At 37.6% G+C, this 20,633-nt stretch overlaps 2 protein-coding genes across 2 annotated transcripts; both read right to left on the reverse strand.

Annotated features, from left to right (window-relative positions):
• Positions 1–12,770: 12,770 nt before the first annotated feature.
• On the reverse strand, positions 12,771–13,519 carry LOC132044600 (DEK domain-containing chromatin-associated protein 3-like). Its single transcript, XM_059435093.1, has one exon. The coding sequence runs from the start codon at positions 13,466–13,468 to the stop codon at positions 12,986–12,988; it is 483 nt and encodes a 160-aa protein (XP_059291076.1). The 5' UTR covers positions 13,469–13,519; the 3' UTR covers positions 12,771–12,985.
• Positions 13,520–15,115: 1,596 nt separating this feature from the next.
• On the reverse strand, positions 15,116–17,631 carry LOC132044601 (uncharacterized). Its single transcript, XM_059435094.1, has 2 exons — positions 16,766–17,631; positions 15,116–16,662 (listed from the first exon to the last, which is right to left on the reverse strand). The coding sequence occupies exons 1-2, from the start codon at positions 16,889–16,891 to the stop codon at positions 16,396–16,398; spliced, it is 393 nt and encodes a 130-aa protein (XP_059291077.1). The 5' UTR covers positions 16,892–17,631; the 3' UTR covers positions 15,116–16,395.
• Positions 17,632–20,633: the final 3,002 nt, after the last annotated feature.

The raw sequence follows: 20,633 nt of genomic DNA on the forward strand, positions 1-20,633 counted from the left end.
TTCTCGAGCAAATCTATAAGTTGTGCCTTTAGCTCTTTCAATTCTGCAGGAGCCATTCTGTAAGGAGGTATAGATATAGGTTCGGTATCCGACAATACATCGATAGTAAAATTAATTTCTCGTTCCGGTGGAAGGCCTGGAAGTTCATCTGAAAATACATTCGGGAACTCATTTACTACCGGAACAGATTGAAAAGTTGGTGGCCTTGCTTCGATGTCATGAACTCAGACTAGATGATGAATATAGCCTTTTGCAATCATCTTTCTTGCTTTGAGGTAGGAAATAAACCTACCCTTTGGAGACGCTGTATTGCCCTTCCATTCAAGCATTGGTTCGCCCGGGAATTGGAACCGGACTATTTTGGTTCTACAATCCACATTGGTATAACAGGAAGCTAACCAATCCATGTCCATAATAATATTGAAATCTAACATTTCCAGCTCAACCAAATCAACTCTAGTCTGACAATCACATACCACAATCACACAATTTTTATACACTTGTCTAGCCATTACCGGGTCACCAACAGGAGTAGATACCTCAAAAGGCTTTATTAGCTCGGGTTTCCCCCCAATACGATCAGTAATATACGGAGTGATATAAGACAACGTAGAACCCGGATCAATCAATGCATAAACATTATGAGAGAATATAGTCAATATACCTGTAACTACATCTGGGGAGGACTCAAGATCCTGGCGTCCGGCTAGAGCATAGATATGGGGCTGGGTGTCACTTGAACTGGACGCTCCCCCTCTACCCCTATCGCAGCCTGCTAGAGTCTGTGAAGTCTGCCCTACCGAGCGTACGGACGAGAAAGAACTAGCTGCTAATCCTGTGGGCTGAACCCCACTCCTACCATGCCTCGAAGGATAATCACACATCACGTGCCCAGTCTGTCCACAAACATAACAAACATCTGAACCTTGGCGGCACGGGCCCGAATGTAGCTTTCTGCACTGACTACATCATGAAACCGGTGGTCTCCTCTGGCTAGGATCACCTCCAAACTGGGGACCTGAGACCCTCGAACTTTGACCCAGACCAGAATAAATGGGGCTATCAAATCTCCTGCCCGCGAATCGAGGAGGTGCACTAGTCGCAGACTGGCCCAAATAACTGAAATATGACTACCTCTGACCCCCTATATACTCACTACTAGCACCGGCAGACCTGGCCCTCTTACTCTGCCCTCTATCAACATCGCGCTCACTCCTCTGCGACTGTTGCTGCTCTTCTAGATTTTGAGTGTGCCTGGCGTTACGGAGATGTCCATCCTCCCCATCGTAGTGAAGCCGCAATCTTTGAACAAATGTGGCCCTAAGCCACTCACAAATCTATGTACTCGTCTCCCATATAGGCTACCAATGAGCATACCGGGCCAATGAATTGAAACGGAGACTATATTCCCGAGCACTCATATTCCCTTGCTTTAAATTCAAAAAACTGTCAGCTCGGGCCCTTCGAACCTCGGGTGGCAAATAATGACGAAGAAAGGCATTTACAAATTCCTGCCAAACCGGGGGAGGTGCATTTTCCTTCCTTGAAGCTATCCAATTATTATACCATAAAACGACGACATCCCACAATCTATAAGACGCTAACTCCACTGACTCAGTATCGAAAGCATGTATAATCCTCAGTGTCCTCAACATCTCATCTATAAAATCTTGCGGGTCTTCATCCGGCTTTGACCCGAAAAATTCTGGCGGGTTCAAACTCATAAAATCACGGGCTCTAGCACAAGTAGCTCACACGACACGCACTCGTCGCCGAGCTCCGGGGCGGCAACTAGCTATATCAACAACCGAATGGCCTCGGTCATCCGTGACCCGAAAGCACCGCGGGAGGGACCGGGAGGCCGGAGCTGGAGCTGGAGCTGGAGCCCCTTCATGCTCCTCCGAAACAGGTGGAGTGTGAGAGGTGTGAGATGGAGCCTCATTATAGGACTCACCCTCCTCCACATGTACCGGCGACTCCTGTTCAACCCACCTTCCTGCCGCAGTCTTGCCTTTCTGGGCGGCTATTGCTTTTCTCTTTACCGACATCGCTGAAATCATAACGCACAATTAGAGAAAGGAAATCTTATACCATAGCTCTATCGCACGATCTATGGAGAAGAAGAACGGTCACTATTCCTAAATGCCCGCAGCCTCTTATTTATAAGTGTGGCGCGCTTCACACCCATAAGCAAGACTCTACTGGACACGGCTCGTAGACACACCCTAGGACAGAACTGCTCTGATAACACTTTGTCACGACCCAACTAGGGGGCCATGACGGGTACCCGAAGATGGCTACCGAGCACCGCTCATTATGCTACCTATCGTACTTAATCGGGATATATATATAACATTTTCGACATCGAACCTGTCATAACAAAATTTTCGAATCTCCCAACATATGTATATATGGATAAGCCCATGAGGCTACCAAGATAATGTACAGCATATACAATGAAACGGTCTCATGACATCTACAACCCACATATAAGTATCTACGAACATCTAACTGAAATGCTGAGATCATAAAGACGGGACAGGACCCCGTCATGCCCCAAATATGTACGCAAAAGAATAAACTAATAGGCTGCACCTTCGAAGTAGTGGGGTGCTCCTGTTCAACTACTGAGTTAGCTCCTAAGCGCCCGCACCGTCTCCCTGACTACCTGTGGGCATGAACACAGCGTCCAAAAAGAAAAGGTCGTCAGTACGGAAATGTACTGAGTATGTAAGGCATACATGGTAACATAATAAAGGAATGCAGAAAACATAAAAAGAAAAGGGTAACTGTAGCTGTTTGCCTCTGGAGGCGAAATCATGCATGCACACTTTTTACCTTTATAACATATCACACATATATACACAAGCTGTCTGAATCAATAACATCATTAGCCCGCGACCGGGCCTCCCGCGTCCAGGGTAACGATGTCAAGCTGCCCACTAGGGGTGTCATGTCCGGCCAAATAGGCACGGTGTTATCATAAACTGCCCACCGTAGCGGTGTCATGCCCGGCCATATAGGAACGGTGTAATCTCATCATTATATACTTATCATAAAACATGCATAAGAGCTCAAGTAAACACTGTAACTCTATCGGAGTGACATAAGGTCGGTAACCTACGATTACATTATGGAACATCATGACCGTCATGTCTCACCTTGAAGGAACTAGCATTATAATGTGAGGCTATCAACAATGAATAGCATCAAGGAGTCATGTCAAGATCATTAGCGTCATAATAGCATCATATCATTATCATGGACCATATCTCATCTCTATCTCGTAGGAAACTTTTAATACTCTTTAGCTTTCATCTTCTGGAATGTAAGAAGGTCATGGGATTTACCGGAAAGAAATCACAATATATAAGAGTCATGCCTTTGAAAAAAGGGCTAGCCTTACATACCTTTATATCTTTTTAACTCTATTGCCTACTTGCTTGCCTTTCGAGCTCGCGATTCTACCTTCAAGAGAATTTGTACTAAGATTAGACAACCGGATACATACTTAAGCTTAAGCTAAAGCAACTAAGGCCTAACGATGGTTTGGCGACATTTCCTTTGTTTCAACAACTTCCTCTATAATATAAGACAACTCCCAAATATCAATAAGGACATCCATAATATCATAATTAATAGATTCTTCAAGTTAGACATTATCCAATTCTTACATTGCCCTTCCAATGTCACCCATAACCATAACTATGACATAACACCCTATTCATTCTCATATAATACTCCTTTAACATCATTTGAATTATTCCCCACTAGATTGTACTCCTAACATGTCAAGAACTATAATTCAAGTCAAGTCATTATTCAAGAATATCACCATTTCCATATTTGCACCCTATATTCTTCTTCCTTCCATAATCCAAGTCTTTTAACCACTCAATACTTCTAATAACATGAATTGAACATAAAACTTACCTTTGATGATGTAGGAATAGACTTTGGATGTAATTACTTCACTTGGAGAAAACCCCACTTCAACACCAAAGAGGTTCTTGGTTTTCACAAACCCTTGCACTTGATTCTACTAATTCTTGGTGTTTACTCCTTGATTTCCCTTGGATATATGATGAGAGATTTTTTCTAGAACCTTCAAGACTTAGAGAGAGACTGAAATCTGAAAATTTTGAACAAAACTCGTCTATTTATAGCTGAAACTGGAAAGTTCCAGGGAAGCGATTGGACGAGCGGGTCAACAGTCACGTCAACGTGTCGACGGTCCGTCAACTTGCTCCGTCGATCTACTTCTGTAGATCAGAAGTTGCAGAGTCATATTGACGGCTGCGATCGACGGCCCGTACCTCTCTTGAGCAAAGTCAAGTTCCTCCATAAATCTTTTCAACCAGAGCAACTCTTTACAAGCTTCAATGGTAGCAATAAGCTCAGCTTCTGTAGTAGATAGAGCAACACATTTTTGCAACCTAGATTGCCAAGATACAAATCCCCCTGCAAACATAACCAAGTAGCCTGAAGCAGACTTGCGAGTATCAACATTATCGACCATATCTGAATCAGTGTAAGCACAAAGAATAGGCTTCCCTATCCCAAAACACAAACTCAGACTAGAAGTGCCACAAAGATATCTCATAATCATTCCAATGCTTTCTTCTCAGATTAGAAAGAAAATGACTAACAATACCAACAGCATGAGAAATATCTGGTCTTGTACAAATCATTGCATACATCAAACTGCCAACAGCTAAAGCATAAGGAACTTTCTTCATATCTTCCTTCTCATCATAACTGGAAGGACACTGTTTCGTGCTCAATTTGAAGTGCATAGCTAAAAGTGTACTGGCAACCTTAGCTCTATCCATGTTGACCCTGCGAAGTATTCTGAACGTACTTCTCCTGCGATAACCACAACTTCTTGGCCTTTCTATCACGAACAATCTGCATGCCAAGAATCTGCCTTGCTAGTCCTAAGTCTTTCATAGAAAAAGACTTATTCAACTCTTGCTTCAAATTCTGAATTCTGCAAGCATTATGATCAACAACAAGCATGTCATCAACATAAAGCAATAGAATGATAAAGTCACCATCAGAGAATTTTTGCACAAAAACACAATGATCTGAAGAAGTCTTCTTGAAGCCTTGTTGACTTATAAAAGAACCAAACTTTCTGTACCACTGCCTGGGAGCTTGTTTCAAACCATACAAGCTTTTCTTCAATTTGCAAACATAATTCTCTTTACCCTTGAATTCAAAACCTTCTGGCTGCTCCATATAAATTTCTTCATCTAAGTCACCATGTAGAAAACCAGTTTTAACATCCATTTGCTCAACCTCTAAATCTAGACTTACAACCAAGCCCAGAACAACCCGAATGTATGAAATCTTCACAACTGGAGAAAAGATTTCATCAAAATCAAATCCCTTTTTCTGATTAAAGCCCTGACAACCAATCTAGCCTTGTACCGTGGAACTGGGTTACTATCTTCAAGTTTCACCCTAAAAACCCACCTGTTCGTCAAAGTTTTTCTGTCTCTAGGAAGCTTAACCAGATCAAATGTATGATTATCATACAGGGATTTAATCTTATCTTGCACAGCATCAAATCACATTTCTTTTTCTTCACTATCCATGGCCTCATCAAAAATTTCAGGTTCTCCCCCGTCAGTCAAGAGTACAAACTCATTGGGAGAATAACGAGATGAAAGTACTTTCTCTCTAGTAGATCTTCTAAGAGAACTCTCTGGAGCATCAATAGCATCTGGTTGCTGGCCAACCACATCATCTTCCACTGGAGCATCAACAACATCATGCTGGTCATTCTAAACATGATCATTATCTTTATTATCAACTTGATCTTCATTATTTTGAAGATTTTCTTCAGGTGCTATAGTCATAGGAACTGGATCAACATCAACTAGCTCTCATTGCTCTGAGAATCAGCCTTCTCAGCTTTGTCAAACTCTTCAATTGTCTGGTTTTCAAAGAACATAACATCACGGCTTCTAACAAGTTTCTTCTCAACTGGATTATAGAAACGATAGCCAAATTCATCTTGACCATAACCAATGAAGATACACTGCCTAGTTTTAACTTTCAGCTTTGACCTCTCATCCTTAGGAACATGCACAAAAGCCTTTCACCTGAAGACTCTCAGATGAGCATAAGAGATATCTTTACCAAACCAAACTTTGTGAGGGACATCACTATCCAAATCAACAGTAGGAAATAAATTTATAACATAAGAAACAATATTAAGTGCTTCTGCCCAAAATGAATCTAGCAACTTAGCATCTAAAAGCAAACATCTAACCCTCTCAACTAGAGTTCTGTTTATCCTCTCTGCTAAACCGTTTAATTGAGGAGTTTTTGAAGGAGTTTTCTAATGCCGAATACCTTGTTGTCTGCAATAATTATCAAAAGAACCAATGTATTCACCACCATTGTCTGAGCGGATGCATTTTAGTTTCTTCCCTGTCTATCTCTCAACTAAGGCCTGAAAAGTTTTGAACACATCAAGTACTTGATCCTTGGACTTTGAAAGATTCCAATGTTTGCGAGAATGATCATCAATAAAAGTAACAAAGTAAAGTGCACTACCATGAGACCTTACTTTAAAAACCACAAAAATTAGAATGTACCAACTCCAGCAAATCAAGCTTTCTTGAAGGCGAATGACTCTGAAAAGAACCTCTTTTGTGCTTTCCCGGATACGCAATGAACACAGCTCTTTAACTTTGCTTGTTTCACTCCATAAAGCAAACTCTTCTTAGCCAAATTATCAATCCCCTTCTCGCTCATATGACTGAGACTTCTATGACATAACTCTAATGAAGTATCATTCTCCACCAAATTTATTGAGTCACTATAAATAGAGCCCTAAACTAAGTACAAGTCAAATATGTTGTTACCTCGAGCCACAATCATTGAACCTCTAAGAAGCTTCCGCTGTCCACTACCAACGGTTTGATCATAACCCTCATCATCAAGCTTTCCTACATAAATTAAATTCAGAAGAACATCTGGAGCATGCTTGACATTGTTAAGAACTAACCTCTAACAATTCTTACTTTTCAAGCAAACTGTGCCAATGCCAAATACCTCAACCTCACTATCATTGCCCATTCGTAACATTCCAAAATTACCTGGAGTATAAGAAGAAAATAATTCCTTTTATGATAAGAGAAGTGGCACCTGAATCCACAAACCAAGTAGATTCATCACAAACAAAATTGATATCATTTTTACCACAAGCAACAAGAAGATCATTTTCAGCAACAACATTAACACGATTTTCATTATCGACATCTTTCTTTTGCTTTTCTGGTCGCTTAAACCTGTAGCAATGTTTCTTGATGTGCCCTTTCAAGTGATAATAGTCACATGTAATATTCTTGTAACTGGAGGATCTTGACTTGCTTCTACTTTTGCCTCTGTCATTTTGACCTCTGAAGTTGCTTCTCCCCCTATCTTCAGTAACCAAAACATTGGAGTGTGAAGCTGAAGAAGACGAAGCTTGAGATCTTATTCTCATATCTTCATTTAAAACACCACTCTTAGCATATTCCATAGTTACACCATCATTGGGAGCAAAATATTCAAAGAAACTCGAAGAGTTTGCCAAGAGTCTGACAAAGTATTAAGAAGCCAAAGTCCTTGTATTTCTTCATTAAACTTGACACCCTTTCCAAACAGCTGATCAAGGACACCCTGAAAATCATTTATATGATCATAAATAGGACTGCCCTCTTTGGATATGATATTCATCAATTGTTTCAGCAGGAACAACTTGTTATTGCCAGTCTTCGAAGCATACAGTGTCTTGAGTTTTTCCCACAAACCTGTAAGTGCTCAAATTCCCAGTCCTCCTCATTCATAGACTCGAGTTTCTTAGAAGCGAGCACAGGTAAATGCATTTTCTTGACAAATAGAAGATCTTTCATCTTGCTTTTCCAAATATGGTAATTACTGTCATTCAAATAAACCATCATGCTCATATTTGCCTCCATCATTCAAATAGATAATCAACACAACCAAATATAACCACACGCTCTGATACCACTTTGTTGAGAAGAAAAAAGCAAATACCAAATTGCACGACAAGGTAATAGCAGAAGAAATACCCAAATCAAAACTTTCCACACTATTTGAACAAGAGGAGTAAACTAATTTCAAGCACAAATGGATATATAGGCAGCAACTGTACCAACAATAAAATACCAAAGCAAGTAAAATAAATCAATTGCAAGAGACACCAAATTTACGTGGAAATACCCCTTCAATGTGAAAAGGAAACAACCATGGGACCTCCGGCCCACAAAAGCTCCACTAATAATCAAAAAAAGTTACAACAATGTTTTCCAACTGGCTACAACATCAACGCCAAACACGGAGCAACAATACATAAAAGATAGCACCAAAACTAGTGAAGAAAAGAGAGAAATCACCCCCCAAAACTAGCTACTCTTCGTGCTCGAAAACTGGAGCTACAGACCACAAAATCCAATCTCTACAGTTGAAATCCAAGAACCGGATGTTGAGAACCCCCAATTCAAATTTCAGCACGATCCAAAGGTTAACGAATCGAGTAACGCAGTTTTAAGCGGACTGTTGTAGCTGATTTTCACTGGTACGAAAATCAGCTTTCTCTCTCACATTTTTCTCTCTATATGGCTGCTATGAATTCACTCTTGTGTTTATGAAACAAGACCTAAGTTGGTCATATATATGGTGGGATTTAGGGCAAAGTGGGTTAGGTCCAAAAGGTGTTTTATTTATCCACATAGGAAGGGAAAAGGTCCAAAAACCCAACACTCAACCCTAGTATAGACATAACTATTGGGTCCAAGAAAATGTTACTTGAAATTTGGTTAATGAATTTTTAGAGTATATTTATTTCGTATAAACTAATACTTCCTTTCTAACTCACTCTTTTCTCTCTCCGTCTAATAATTATCTCCCCTTCTCAATGTCTTGAAAAAATAAATACTCAGCACGCCTCTCCTTTCTCCAATGGTGTAAACACCTCTATATTTTCTCCTTTCTCCAAAAATGCACCTGTGTATTTCAACGACCCTATAGTAACCCTACTATATTATTGCACCCTATTTTGTTTGGATCTCTTTTTCCGCCATCTTCTTCTTCTTCTGTGCCTTCATTATTTTCTGAAAAATGGCTAAGTTTTATGTTGTATTTCGTGGTAGGGTACCTGGTATATACAGGACATGGACCGAGTGTGAATCAATGGTTAAAAGGTTTAGTGGAAACCATCACAAGTCGTATAGAACGTATGAGGAAGCCCTTGAAGCTTACAACGATTATTTCAGAATTAATAGAAGTCAAGAGAATGTTGATGTTGTTGAAGAGGAGGTTGCCAAAGTTGATGTTGTTGAAAATGTTGAAGCTGCTTCAATCCATATTTACAGGCTTTTTTGGCTGGAATAGTTGTTGGGGCTACTTGTAGGAAGATAAATGAATGAAGGGTCAACTTCCCTTTTTGTTTATAGATTATGTTGATGTAAAATATGGATTAAGATATAATTTGTGGAAAAATCTTGTCCAGTTTGTGTTTATTTTCGACTTACTAACATAAATCTCTTGTTCCTCTAATTAAATGGTTGAAGCTTCAAGTAGTATAATATGATCGATCAAATAAGTGAATATTCTGAACGGTGGCCTAATATGACTTTTAATTAAACAATCGGATGAATGCATTCGATGGATCAACTAAGTGAATACGCTGAAGGTTGCCTATTATGACTTTTAATTGAACCATCAGATGAATGCATTCGACGGGTAAACTAAGTGAATAGCCTGAACGGTGGCCTAACATAACATCTAGTTGAACCATCAGATGAATGCATTCGACTGGTAAACTAAGTTAGACATTTGGTTAGTATTGAACAATTATCGAACTTTACCATGTTATGCTATGATTCTATCACAAAATTATCTCCTAAGGAATAACCACAATTGTTTGCTAGAAAAATTCCCCTTGAAACACAAATTCATGTTCTTGTTCAATCACAAAATCAAGCCATTATAAAACAAAAAACATTAGTAAGGCCAATACAGCCGGCAATTTTTTCCAAGCACCAAGTACAAGAACTACAGACATTGCTCATCTTATGATCGGTGGTTCCATACACTCGTGAAAAACCTCGATGGCAAATTTCTCTCTGAAAGCATGTATCGTGTTTGCGCGCAAACCCGCCATGCTTTGGCCAGCCATGATGAATTCAATGAACTTCAACGAGTAGATACCACATGCTTCACCTACATTGTCCTGTGGGACACCCTCAACAACATGCTTAACCTTCCACGGTTTGGTAAGTTTGTCTGTGGACAAATGGTGGAACTTGCCGGAGTCTTTCAGCAACTTTGAAAACAACATCTGAATGGGTTTTATTAGACCGTCAACCTTTTCAATTGAGTTTACTCTCCTGTTACAGTCGTAAACCTCAATCGTGGCATCATTAATGACGAAAACAAGGGTGCGTAGTGGCTATTTTCAACATTCCATACACAAAACACTCTCTTAGCACCTACCCAAGACATACCAAATGGTTGCGGATGATCACCTGTCACCTAATCTAAGATCTGATCATTGAATTCATACTGCTTCAACACATTTTCAATACTTCTCTGTTCTGCCACCCTCTTAACCATAATATCATTATATATTACCGTCAAGGCAGAACAAAAAAATACATCCATAATGACGTCTGATGGATCATAGTATTCAGGGTAATCTATGCTACGCCTCCGCATTAGTGCCATTAATTTAGTAACGTGCTGCAAAAAAAAAAAAAAAATTGTTCCTATTACTAAATACATGCATCAAAAATTATGTTTAAATGACTAATAGAAAGTTAACTTACATCATCTGTTAACCAGTTGCCGGGTCTGCTGAGGTACTTGAACCATTTAAAGTCCATGTTCACGGTATAACCAATGTGCTCTTCATCTGACCTTATGTTGATCCACCTAAGGTAAGCTCTCTTCTTCTCAAGATCTATTTTTTTTTTTTTTTTTTTTTTTTTTTTTTGTAGAGGTCAAGTGTCTTCACATTTTTATCAGCAGAACCCTCAGGACTTTGTTCATGTATACCTCTTTTCAAATTACACTTCCCATGTTGCAATATTCTATGAAGAATGGTATCATGTGCCACTCTGATATTTGCCACCTCTTCCATCACCTTATTTAACATAGGTGACTCATGGACACAACCGACTGTATGCCTTGAGGTACCAACACCTCCTGCTGATACCCCCTCTACATCAACAGAACAAGATGGACCAACTCCATCTCCTGAGCCTCCACCAAAAACATCACCTCACCTATAGCAGCTTCTTCCCTTGTTATTGTCGTTACCCCTTCCAAATATTTTCTTAGCCTATCAATTCTTTTGTCTGGAAAATCTTGGCCAATTGGAACAAATTCCCTCATGAACGGTTGATATGTATCTTGATGAGTAGGGACAAGGAAAGATGCACCTCCGTCTGTAGCTATCATAAAAGAAATGCGTTAACGAGCATATAAGCAAACCAAACCACTAAAATCCATCAAAATTGACAAGGTAGCTTACATCTGCATGGTTCATTATACCATCTCCAAATGGATCAACATGTTGCCATTCAGACAGTAATTTTGTCTTCTGCCATTTTAACATCCTGGGTAAGGACGGCTCAGTTGATTGGGTGATAAGACGTCCGATTGACGGTATAGCTTCATATATCCAACATTGACATTAAAAAATTACAATCATTACATAACTAACTTGCCATTTCAGATACACAAATAAAAAAGGAACAAAAAAATAGGTAAAAGTGTTACCATGAAGGCATATGAGAAACCAAGAAAATTGTAATGGTATTCCCTCTTGCCATTTTTTTATTTAGAACTGGTTTCTTCATATCCTTATACAGGACATCCACTAGAAACTCAAAGCTCTTTCTTCCCCATGGATAATTCCGAAAAATATCTAAATTGTCGGCCATCTTTATCATCCAAAGGTCAATGTCCTTGGTGTTGGCGCGACACATGATTACGGCATGAACAAAGTACACCAAGCTCATCTTTAGCCTCTCCGTTGAATTTAGTTTTGAAGACCTTAATTTAAATAATAGATCTTTTGCTCGTAAGCTTGTCATTTTACCTAGGACTTTTTTCAGAAGTGCAACAGCACTAGGACTATTCAGGACAACATCTTCCTCCTCTTGGGACGGTTCGGCAGAGCAACAAAGTCCAGTCACGATAGCAAATTCGTTTAAGCCGAAAAAAATTGGCTTGCCGTAGACAAGGAACCATACCTCATGCTTCTTGTCGCATTCCGTTATTCTACGGATGAGAAGATTGTGAACTAGTTCCCTGTTGAAGCTCTAATCTTGGTTCATTTTCATGAAAGGACCAAAGCACGTCTCCTCAAAATCATGCATAATATTCAATTCCAGTGACGTGTTCTTGAACTCTTCCAACTTACCAATAGAACATCTCTGGGTCATCTTAGTTGGGGCCCACCCATTTTCATCCAAAATTGTCTTGAATCCATAGGAGGATATGTCAATGGCCCTCACACAGTCGGGTATTGATGGTTTATGTAGATCTTCTTCATTGACAACATCATCCTTTACATGTTGAGTAAACAGAAAACTTAATTATATTGCAAATTGAATTTTGATCTTTACAGAGTGAAGATATATATATATATATATATATATATATATATATATATATATATATATATATATATATATATATATATATATATATATATATATATATATATATAGAGAGAGAGAGAGAGAGAGAGAGAGAGAGAGAGAGAGAGAGCCACAAACCCCACTTTTAACAAATAAAATATTGAATACTTATTGACCATTTCAACTGTAAATTTCCATACAAGCAATTTAAACAACAAAGACATACGATAGGATAACCACCAAAGTAATCAAGACTCATGAAATCATGTGGGGGGTTAATCTTTAAAGATACATAGACATACCTCAATAGTGGTTTCTTACTCCTTTTCACCCTCACTTTGGTCACCGGCGCCTTTATCCGATTCTTCTGCTTCGTTCTCACCATCAGCCTTTTCCTCTTCAACTGCAACCACTCCATCTCCATCCTTTTCACTATCAGCCTTTTCCTCTTCAAGTGCAACCACACCATCTCTATCCCTTTCACCATCAGCCTTGTCATCTTCAGCTAAATCCACTTCATCTCCATCTTTCTCACCATCAACCTTGTCCTCTTCGCCTACATTCAATTCATTTCCATCTTTCTCACCATTAGCCTTGTCCTCTTCGCCTACGTTCAATTCATTTCCATCTTTCTCACCATCAGCTTTGTCCTCTTCACCTACATTCAATTCATTTCCAACTTTCTCACCATCAGCCTTGTCCTGTTCACCTACATCCACTTCATCTCCTTTCTTTCCACCATCATCCTTGTGATCGATGACTCCATCAGATTCCTCACTTTCATTGTCACTCTCATCCATGTCATCGGATTTTTGATCTTCCTTTTCAATCTCAGCCTCGTCATCAGCAACTACATTTTTTACACTTTCAATAGTGTTAACTTAGACTTCTTTTCTAGATCTGGTTCTTGGACGGTTTTGCACCGTTTGTTGTTCCTTAACTTTCCTCTTCCTTTTCACCTTTTCATCATCATTATTGCCACCCTTACTCAATTTTGTCCAATATCAGGGTTCTCCGACTTCTGATTGACTTTTTCTAAGTTTTCTAAAGAGTTACCGGCGACATTCATGTCCCCTTTTTCTGTTGCAGATCTCGTTCTGTGACGTTTTACTGGTGGTTGTGGAGGGTTTTCTACTGGTGCCGGTTCTTGAGGGTTTTCTACTGTTGTCAGTTCTGGAGGGTTTTCTACTGGTGCTGGTTCTGCGCTGCTGCAACGTCGTTTTATATCGCTCCTCGTCACATGTCCTGGTACAATATTTTTTACCTTTGGTCTCGCCATAGTAGATTTTGGTGTTTTAGCGGGTAGAAAAACTAGAGGAGAAGGAAGAGAGAAAGTCAGGTTCCAAAATGGGAGGGGAGCGTGAATGTTTTGAAATCTAACACTTTAGTATTTTAATGTAGCAGTGGGAATAAACCTTTTTTTTTTTTTTTTTTTTTTAAATTCTCGCTTATTTTAGTTTTATTAAAATTCACAACTTAGTTGATCCGTCAAGTTATTTCATCTGATGGTCCATTAAGTGAAACATAGGAAATGGAAGGAAATAGAAGATTTAGACAATAATAATCACTTTTTTGGGTGTTAAAGCCACATAACAAGATATTATATGTGATAACATGTACAACCAAGCTGTTTTGGTTGAGTTTTAACAACCAATTCACTAATCAAACACATTTCCTCAGTTACTTAACTTACTCGACGAACTAGTTGTGGTGTAGCAGCTTGTGCTTTGCGGGATAGTGCCATTTACCAAGTCACAAATCTTTTCACGTGCAATTGTATAAAATCATCTAAGGTCCTTAGTGGTGTGTATTATGAGTTGATTTGAGCTATTTATTTATTTAAATAATAATTTATTTATTGGTCTGCCCCCACAACAGGTTCTGGACAAATGCATTTGGACTAACACGACTAAACAGATGTGGCTATTCCAGCCGAGTGGTGACGAGTCATCTTTTCGACCCATCTGTTCCCGTGTTCGAATCCTACGAGTCTCCCTTATTTTTGTTTTATTAATATTCACTACTTGGTTGATCCGTCAAGTTATTTCATCTGATGGTCAGCTAAGTGAAACATTGGAAAAAGGAAGGAAATAGAGGATTTAGAGAATAATAATCACTTTTCTTGGCTTTGTTTTAAGAACAAGTTCACTATTTTTTGTTGAATGCTAATCAAAAAGAATTGTAGCTGTGCAGAGATGCTTCAAACTTCATTCGTTTTTAAAAAAACAGATTTTATTTTGCAGCATAACTTAGTAAAATTAAATTTCAAATGGGGTAAATTTTTCTAACAGCTGTGTGATTAATCCTTTTTTTTTTTTTAGTATATATTTTCTAATATTTATTTGTTTTAGTTGAATGCCATTCAAAAACAACTTAGACTGTGTAAAGGTCCTATTACATTACTTCAAACTTCATTCGCTTTTAAAATGTAGAAACTTCATTCACACGCAAGTTAACTACATCTCTTGACCAGATTTGTTAGGCTATTCCAGCAAACAACGCCTATTAGAGTATTCTCATTCTTCATAATGGAACAAAAACTCCAAATAAAAACTGACTTGTTCGCTGGTTAAGCTAACAAACCCGGGCAAGATTTATAGGTAACAACCAATGTCATTTTCACAACTCATGATTGAGTGTAAAATTAGAGAGAAGAGAAGGGGAATGGAGATGAAAATGATGAAGAGTGAGGGCAATATAGAGTTGCAACCCAGTGTGAACATACAATAGGGGGTTTGAAAAGACTAAAAAATTTCGAGAAACTAAAAGGTCTTTTTAGAAATTCTGAAGGTTCATTTTCCCTCCACTAAATTCCAATTCATTTTTCTTAACACATTCTTTTCGGAAATACAAAACGTTTTTTCGAGAAAGTAAAAGGTCTTTTCTGAAATTTTTGTTTCATTTTCCCTCCACTAAGAATGTGCAAGTCTTTCATACTTAACTTGGTTGATCCGTACAATGAAATTATTTGATGGTCAACTAAGTAAACATTAGGAATTACATAGATTCTTTTTTTAGATGGTCATACGCACATCAAATGATGGGTTGTCCATTCCATGTCTTTTCTTTTGATTTTTTTTTTGTGTGAGAGTGTTTGCCAGGGTTCTATATATATATATACACACCTTGAGACGCTAAAACATTTTCCCACCACTAAGAATTACTATTCATTTTAGTTTCCCTCAAAAAAAAATTAAGGTAAATTATTCAACGAACTTGGTCAAATGTAATCATTACTTTCATGGTCGCCTAAGTTTACCACTTAACCACATTTCCTGTTTTATGTGGCTAAATTCACTACTTAACCAGATTTACTCAACCAATGTACGTATTGTATGAGTTTATTTTAATCATTTTTTATTTATTTATAATCGGCTAAATTCTTCTAACAAAAAGCACAAAATTATATTGAGTACTATTAAAATTCACAACTTGGTTGATCTGTCAAGTTTATTCATCTGATGGTCAGCTAAGTGAAACATAGGAAAAGGAAGGAAATAGAGTTTGCAACAAAGATGAAGAGTTAGGTTTAACTTCAAGACCAAATAATCACCCCACTCGCACCACATGTAGAAGGTAATGAGAACTCAACACATTGACAAAAATAAAAATTAAAAATAATAAAATATCGTGAACAAATAGCATGATGTAAAGTCTGAAGATCAACATCTGATTATGATAAAAGTTTCACCAAAATACATTAAAAACATCAATATCAAGACAAGCCCTAGTCTATCACAAAAGGATTATCAGCTGTTCCTTCTCCTTTCACTTCAATTTCGAAGGCAACAACGATTGCGTTAGTACCCACCAAGGAAATCTTGAGGATACATCCTGCCCTGATATTATTACTTTGAACAAAAGAACTCCAGCCTTCCCTAAGTCGTCTTCGAGCACCAACAGTCAAAGTTGCAACCCAAGTTTCGCGACAGAAGTCGAGAAGTGCAATATGCGCATTTGGTGGAAGATGTTCATAAATTTTTTTGGGAATATACTGCAGAAAAGTATAAAGTGATAATAATAAAACAGTAAATAATGATGCAAGTTAATGAAATGAAAAATTCAAAGGAACTTGCTTTAAGGCCATGGTAACATACCAGATCATCATGTTTGATGTATGAGTCGGTCATGAACACTTCAAACAATGCAAATATTTGACCTTCGTTTTCAAAATCGATGTCAGGAAAATCTTCACTATCAACGGATGAATCAGAGATGTCCATTCGTATTCGCTTCCTTTTTTTTTTTTTTTTTTTTTTTTTTTTTTTGTCTTTGTTTGGTCTGTGTATAAGAGGGTTCTTTATGTATATGAGAGTTTTTGGTAAGGGTTCTTTAAGAGATGTCCATTCGTATTCGCTTCCTTTTTCTTTTTTCTTTTTTTTGGGTCTTTGTTTGGTCTGTGTATGAGAGTTTTTGTTAAGGGTTCTTTATGTATATATATACACACCCAAAAAAAAAATCGTTTTCCCTCTGCTAAGAATTCATTATGTTTAGTTTCCCCCTTAAAACTGTTGAGAGAGCCACATGGCAAAAGATGGGATATTTGAACACTTGTATAATTTTGTTGACTGACAAAAAAAATGTCATACTTGGTTGATCCTTCAATTTAGTCATATGATGGTCCACTAAATAGACCATAGGGATTTGAAAAAATCAAAGAATTTAGGCTAGACTAACAATTTTTTTGTGTTAAGACCAACATAAAAAGATGCTAAATATGATAACATGTCCAACTACCTTGTTTAGATTGGATTAAAACGACTAATTGACTCCTTATCCACATTTATGTAGCTACCTCCTTCACTAGACGAACTTGTTGTCGCGCAGTAGGTAGTGTATCGTGTGCTAGTGTAGTTACAATACTTTTAACCAAGTCACAAATCTTTCACGTGCAATTGTATAAAATCATCTAAGGTCCTTTAGTGGTGTGTATTATGTATTGATTTGAGCTATTTATTTATTTAAATAATAATTTATTTATTTGGTCTGCCCCCACACGACTAAATAGATGTGGCTATTCTCGAGTGGTGACGAGACAAATGCATTTGGACTAACACGACTAAATAGATGTGGCTACAGATGTTGTAGCTTGTGATAGTGCCATAAGGTCCGTTAATTTACTGAAAGCTATTTATTTATTTAAATAATAATCACATTTCGGGACAAATGCATTTGAATTGTAATTATCAAATGCACGTGGCTATTCCAACCGAGTGGACATATTTCCTCAATTACTTAACTTACTCCTACGTTGGATGAACTAGTTGTGATGTGACGAGTCATCTTTTTGACCAGTTGATTTGAGATATTTATTTATTTAAATAATATTTTATTTTGTTGGACAAATGCATTTGTTCGATGTGGCTATTCTAGCCGAGTGGTCTCGAGTCATCTTTTCTTATTTTTGTTTTATTAATATTCACGACTTGGTTGATCCGTCAAGTTGTTTCATCTAATGATCAGCTAAGTGAAATATTGGAAAAAGGAAGGAAATAGAGGATTTAGACAATAATAATCACTTTTTTGTGTGTAAAAGCCACATAACAAGATGTTATATGTGATAACATGTACAACCAAGCTGTTTTGGTTGAGTTTTAACAACAAATTCACTACTCAAACACATTTCCTCATTTACTTAACTTACTCCTACGTTGGACGAACTAGTTGTGGTGTAGTAGCTTGTGCTTTGCGGGATAGTGCCATTTACCAAGTCACAAATCTTTTCACGTGAAATTGTATAAAATCATCTAAGGTCATTTAGTGGTGTGTATTATGAGTTGATTTGAGATATTTATTTATTTAAATAATAATTTATTTATTGGTAAACATTGCCCCCAAATTCGAGGAATTCTTTCAGTTGTGGGACAAATGCATTTGGACTAACACGACGTTAAACAATGTATGTGGCTATTCTAGCCGAGTAAAACTAACGAGTCATCTTTTCTAAACAAAAAAAAAAAAGGATTCCCGTGTTCGAATCCTGCGAGTCTCCCTTATTTTTGTTTTATTAATATTCACGACTTGGTTGATCCGGCAAGTTGTTTCATCTAATGGTCAGCTAAGTGAAATATTGGAAAAAGGGAAGGAAAATAGAGGATTTAGACAATAATAATCACTTTTTTGTGTGTAAAAGCCACATAACAAGATGTTATATGTGATAACATGTACAACCAAGCTTTTTTGGTTGAGTTTTAACAACAAATTCACTACTCAAACACATTTCCTCATTTACTTAACTTAATCCTACGTTGGAAGAACTAGTTGTGGTGTAGTAGCTTGTACTTTGCGGGATAGTGCCATTTACCAAGTCACAAATCTTTTCACATGCAATTGTATAAAATCATCTTCCAATCATCTAAGGTCCTTTAGTGGTGTGTATTATGAGTTGGTTTAACAACAAGATATTATATGTGATAACATGTACAACCACGCTGGGTTTAGTTTTAACTTTTAAACATTGAAATGTTAAGATCGGGTAAATTCTTTCAACAGTTGTGGGATCAATCCTTTTTATTTTAAAAGACATTTTCCCTTGGTTTAGCTTATTACCTTGAGTATTAATGACGTTAAACAATGTAACTGATTGTGTGCTGAAATTAGCTATGAAACGAATAAAACTAAAGTAAATTACAACTTCATTAATCTAAATAAACAAAAAAAAACAATAAATAGGATAAATTATGTATATAATTTATCGGTTTGGTTCCCATTGACATTTTTTACACCCGACTTCCAACAAAAAACACAAATTAAACCCTACACAAAATTAGGAAGTCTAACAAAGAAATCGGTTTTTTTTATTTGGTTTGGTTAAAGTTTCGGCTTGGTTTTGGTTTTAACCAAAATTGTGAACAGCCCTAGACACAGGCATCTTTAATGGAACTACGGACACAACCACACTAGGTGGCGGAGCTGTCTGGGAACTTGGCGACCGATTTGGGGATGACCTTGGGAGCTTGCGACTGTTGGAAAGAGTTATTGTAGTCATCAAAAATTTCGATGACCTCTTTCTCTTTGCTCTTGGTGGCAGGGCTCTCCAATGAGGGACCATCCTTGTGCATTGAGAACAGGGTGGTGAGTGGAGTAGGGTTCAACAAGATTTTGTTTACGTAGTCCCTGTCCATGTCATGGACAATTCTAGCAAGTATTTCGTATACTTCACCCTTAAATTTTTTGAGGTTCTTGTCAGACTTGTTATACTGGAGTTGCACAGCAACGGGCGATGCTGGTAGAGTTGGCTCACCGTTGGGAAGAGTTGAGTCACCGTTGAGCTTCATTTTTTTGGTTGGGGTAACTTCCATTTTAATAGGAGATCAGGGTTTTGTTTGGAAATATTTGTGTTTTGTGGACGTGAATGCATGCATATATATAGGACGATGGAGAAAGAAAAACTGCTAGAGGACTGCTTGTTTGGGCCCTACCACCAACGCTTCAACCAATCAGATTTTGTGGTTGCTCCACGCGACCTCGGTAAGGAGGAGTCCATTAAATGGCACACCTACATTATCTTTTACTTCCCAAAGAAAACAATTGATTACTTCTTAAAAAACCTAATTAACATTTTCCATTTTTTTTCTTAATTTCTGATAGGCCAACGTTCTTTTTTGTCTGCCCAAAACCCATAATCAATTGGACGTTTTGAAAATCTTCCGTTTTGGCTTGCAAGAGTTTCTTTAGACTCCGCTAATGACGGTTCAACTATGTGAATTACGGATCTACCGTGTATACAAATCCTAAAAAATAAAATTGCAAATTAATATTATTCAAACTAATTTTATTTAAAAATATGTTTCTTTCCATAATAACCTCTCTAAAAAATAAATTTTCAGAAAAAAAAAAAAAAAGAATAGGATGGAGTATATTCTGAATTTTTCCGTTTTTGTAACAAGAGTTTGTTAAAAAGATTTTCCAAAAGATTTACCTTCCCAATAGATTTTCCTTTCATTTATTAGTACTTTTTCCTTC

Source organism: Lycium ferocissimum, unplaced genomic scaffold (genome assembly GCF_029784015.1).
Source record: "Lycium ferocissimum isolate CSIRO_LF1 unplaced genomic scaffold, AGI_CSIRO_Lferr_CH_V1 ctg5010, whole genome shotgun sequence".
NCBI lineage: Eukaryota > Viridiplantae > Streptophyta > Magnoliopsida > Solanales > Solanaceae > Lycium > Lycium ferocissimum.